This window comes from Eleutherodactylus coqui, chromosome 2, assembly GCF_035609145.1.
Source record: "Eleutherodactylus coqui strain aEleCoq1 chromosome 2, aEleCoq1.hap1, whole genome shotgun sequence".
Lineage (NCBI taxonomy): Eukaryota > Metazoa > Chordata > Amphibia > Anura > Eleutherodactylidae > Eleutherodactylus > Eleutherodactylus coqui.
Genome location: NC_089838.1, coordinates 3,023,795 through 3,028,530, shown reverse-complemented (window position 1 = coordinate 3,028,530; position 4,736 = coordinate 3,023,795). Strand labels below are relative to the sequence as shown.

Sequence of the window (4,736 nt, the reverse complement as noted above, 5' to 3'; positions counted from 1 at the left end):
GCCTCATTGTGCAGAGATATACTATAATAACTCTATCCCAGTAAAACCTCAGCCATGATCTGGTTGAATCATGGATCCAATGTTCCTTGGGAACAAGTAATGTAGCATCCCGAAGCCTTGATTCCAATGTATCTCAGCCTGGACTTCATGAGATCCGCGTCGCTGCAGATGAAGCCGTTTGATTGTAAAACCCTAAAATATTAAGAAGAAAATCTTTACAAAATGGTCATTTTTGCTATTGATGGGATTGAGTGGCAGTAATACTTCTCAGCCTCCAACTCAGGAGTTAACAATCCCTTCTGCGCATCCAGTCCGTCCACTCGGCCTGCTGCCTGCAAATATAATTGTAGCAGGAAATCTAGTTAGACGGGGCGGGGGAGGGGCTGTAAAGTTGTGCAGGCTTGCTTTCAGTATGAACAACAGTCTTTAACAACATGGTGTGACGCACATATTTAATCTCAGGCCAGCCCTTGCCAGAAACAACTCCGTCACAGAGACCGGCCCCCTGTTGCTGAGATCTAAAACTTGCTGTGTTGTCATCGTCTTCGTAATGCAAGTCAAACCGCAGATACTTAAGAAGGCAAAACTTTGCATTCTTGCAAACATCTGCCAGCCATGGCGTCTGCAGATCTGAGAGACGAGCTGGACTGCTCCATCTGTCTGAGCATTTTTACGGACCCTGTAACCTTGAGATGTGGACACAACTTCTGCCGGGTCTGTATTGATCATATGATGGATACACAAGACGGCTCTGGAGTTTATTCCTGTCCTGAATGCAGATATGAGTTCCCGGAGCGGCCGGCGCTGCAGAAGAACATAACGCTGTGTAAGATCGTGAGGAAGTTCCTGTTTACCCAACCACTTCGAGAGGCCACCAATATCTTCTGCACCCACTGCGTGGACTCACCTGTACCGGCTGCTAAATCCTGTCTGCACTGTGAGGCTTCGCTGTGTGATCACCACCTGAGAGTTCACAGCAAGTCAGCAGAGCACGTCCTCACCGAGCCCAGCGCCAACCTGGAGGACAGGAAATGTCCCGTTCATAAGAAGATCCTGGAATATTATTGCACTGAGGACGACACGTGTATCTGTATGTCCTGCAGTTTGGTGGGAGAACATCGGGGCCATCGGGTGGAGAACTTATATGAGGCCTCTGAGAAGAAGAAGAAGGAACTGAGAAATGCCCTCAAGAAACTAACGAGAAAGATCCAGCAGGTGGAATTAAGAAAGTCTGCGCTGTCTCGTGAGATGACTCACCTGGAGGAGCTGTGCACCACCGATAACCCAGTGACTGTCTTACAAGAACCAGACGCAGGTGGAAATCATTCTGAGGAGGACGGAGATGATGGTGAACATCACAATTCCCATGATGTCAATTTGGCAGTGATTTCTGGGACGTTTCATGCTGACGTTTTGCCATTTTTGTTTTCCAAAAATGTTAATAATCAAGATCAAAATGTGACTTTCTATCCCCAGGAGCCTGCAGACATCAAACTGGACTTGAAAACTGCTTCTAACCAGCTCTGTATAACTGGCAACCTGACAATTGCCCAGAGGACATTTACAGACCAGAATCGGCCATGGAACTTGGAAAGGTTCAAGGATTACCAGGCTTTAAGTACCAATAGGTTTTCCTCAGGGCGACACTACTGGGATGTGGACGTTGGCGATTCCTTGGTATGGATGGTGGGGATGTCTTATCCCAGTATAGGACGGGGTGGAATTAAGTCCCTTGTTGGAGGCAATAACAAGTCGTGGGGTCTCCATGGTTATAGGGGTAATACTAAGCATGCGGTGAGACACAATGGTAAAGTGATCCAGGTACTTCGCCGGATCACCACTGATAGAATCAGGATCTGTCTGGATTATGAGGCTGGGCAGCTGTCCTTTTACGAGCTATGTGACCCCATTAAACACATATACACCTTTATTGCCACCTTCACCGAGCCCCTTCATGCTATAATATGTGTATGTAGTGGTACTGTAAAGATATTGGGTTAAATACAGTAAGTGGTTTTGAGAACCCAACTTAAAGGAGTTGTCCAGGGAAGGTAAACACTTGAACCAACATTGTTGGAACTTCCACTTCTGGCCTGACTCCATCACCGAGTCACATGGTATGGACCCTCTCTGTGCCCGCGACTTTATGTAAGGGGATTGGTTGTACAGCTTAACATAAAGGGATCATCTAGTTGTAAACTATCAATGACCTAACCGTAGGATTAGCCATCAATAGTACACTGGCAGTGGTCTGTTACCCAGAACCCCCGCTAATCAGCTGTTCACCAGGCTGCTTCACTTGTACACTGAACTGATTTCTACAGGAAGCAGACAGCTCCCTCGTCACTGCAGTGGCCAGACTTGGTATCACATGCAAAGTTCCCATTCACTTCAATGCATGCAATACCAAGCCTTGCCACTGCAATGAGAATGAAGCTGTCCACTTCCTGCAGCAATCAGCTCCGTTCACAAGTGCACTGGCCCAGAGAACAGCTGATCACGAGAGGTCCCGGACTATGACCCTCGCCTATTTACTATGGATGACCTATCCTAAAGAAAGGCCATTCGTAGTTTACAACTGAACAACCCCTTTAATTACTAAGCTTACCTCCTTTTCTGGGGGTCAGTCTTTGTTATTATACAGAGCTGAACATTGTAAAGAGTTTATCCAGGGAGGGGAAATACTTCCCTAGATCACTGCGTCACGCGGTATGGACCCTGTCTGTTCGTGATGTCGTCTCAGGGATCTGCCTGTTCGGCTTGTTGTAATAACTCACCCTCGGAGAAGGGGGCCGGCTTAGTTATTAAAATGAGCAGAATAACCATCAGCCTTAGATAATGTACCAGGCACAGAGAGGGTCCATACCGTGTGACCCGGTGTCAGAGTTGGGTCAGAAGTGGACGTTCCAACAACGTCGGCCTGGGTAAATGCTTCCCCTTCCTGGACAGCCCCTTTAAGATGTTCCAAGATGAAAGATTAGCCACTTATCTGGCCTTTATTCTCATACTTTTCCTGCACCTCTCCCTTTTAGGGACAAATATGAGATATAAATATAAAGATTCAAATATAGATATAAAGATATAAGACGTATTAAAAATAATTAGCACGGGTTTGCATTTATTACTGTTTTTAATGGTCAGATTGTTTACTTCCTATCAGAAGGGTCTACTAACAATAAGCTGATCACATGGTGTTCTTTAAGGCCCATTTACACGGAACAAGTGATGGCCGCCCCTCGTCTCCACACATTCTGGCCGCAGTGCTGTTGCAGGGGAGCTTGCATCGTTGGCTCACAGCGGGGCGGCTGCAGGACATTTCTCTCCTCACTCCCCCGCCCCTCTCCATTGACATAATACAGCGGTCGTTCAGTACTGAACGGCTGCTATTACACTGAGCAATCAGCGATCACCTAATTGCCCATTGTTTATGCAGCATATGGTGCTGGACGACGAGCTGATCGCTCAGTGAAAAAAGCAGCCGGTCAGTATTGAACGGCTGCTATGTTAAGTCAATGGAGAGGAGCGGGGGAGCGAGGAGAGAAATCTCCTGCAGCCAACCCGCTGCCGGCCGTTCTGTGAGCAAGCCAGCGATACTAGCTCCTGTATAACAGCAAGGGAGCAAGTGTACGCAGGGACGAGTGTCGGGCATCATTTGCCCGACATTCGGCCCGTCTGAATGGGCCTTTAGTTGGGTCCACCAGCAATCGGGCTTTAATCCCTTTGCCACCGCCATAAGTAAATTTACATCGCTGCTCCCTGGGCTCTGTGCAGGTGTCATCATTGGGATCTGATTGGTTCAGCTCCTGATGATGTCATCTCTGACAGCCAAACAATGCGTTGGCCGAGAAAGATTGTATCCTACAAACTTTCCCGGGATTTCAGCACAACATCACCCCCCCCCCCTCTCCCTCCACATATTAACCCCTTCCACTACATTATATTCTACCCTACAGTTTACATTAACCCCTCATTAACCCATTCTATTACAATGCCCCTATATAGGTGGTTGTATAGTGTCGCAGTCATTTATTTAAAATGTATCTAGGAATAAGTTAAAGTGTTAAGGGTACGTTCACAATCGGCGCATTATTGCTGTGGATCGACATCAAAATCTGCAGCATAATTTGCTCTGTGGATATTTGTGCGAATTCGTACCAAAATTTGCATCAAAATCTGCATCATTTGGTGTTAATTTTGACGCAGATCTCAGCTGATTTCACTCTTTTGAATGAAGGGGGAAGTCTGTTGTGGATCCACCTCAAAATCTACGCAAAAATCCCCAGTAGTAGTGTAATGCGGAGTTTGATGTGGATTTTCCGAAGCGGGAAATCTGCATCAATTCCGCTATGTGTGGACAGACCCTTAATTTAATACAATAATTGATGTAATAACCAATCAATAATCAGTACCCTGTATACACATTAAAAACTATACATTTATATATAATGAAACTTCAAAAGGCTATATGGCAAAATGTAAAAAATTTATATTAAATCAGTAAGTCTCCTAAATCACTCAGAAATGTGCAAATTTTTAAAATGTGCTTCCAAAATAAAGTAAACAAGTGAAAATCTATATCTGATGAAAAATGAATGCAGCATGCATGTACAGATTTGATATGTGAATCCTATCAGTCTACTTTTACAAGCTAAATAAAGTACAACATGTGACGAAAAAACGATGTCAGGATTACTTGGATGTGTAAAACCTTCATGGAGTCACTCTCTGTTAAAGTG

General features: G+C 45.4%; 1 protein-coding gene across 1 annotated transcript; it reads left to right on the top strand.

Moving 5' to 3' along the window:
• The first annotated feature begins 615 nt into the window (after nt 1-615).
• On the top strand, nt 616-2,001 carry LOC136609888 (E3 ubiquitin/ISG15 ligase TRIM25-like). Its single transcript, XM_066589180.1, has one exon. It carries the CDS (start codon nt 616-618, stop codon nt 1,999-2,001), a length of 1,386 nt encoding a protein of 461 aa, XP_066445277.1.
• Nucleotides 2,002-4,736: the final 2,735 nt, after the last annotated feature.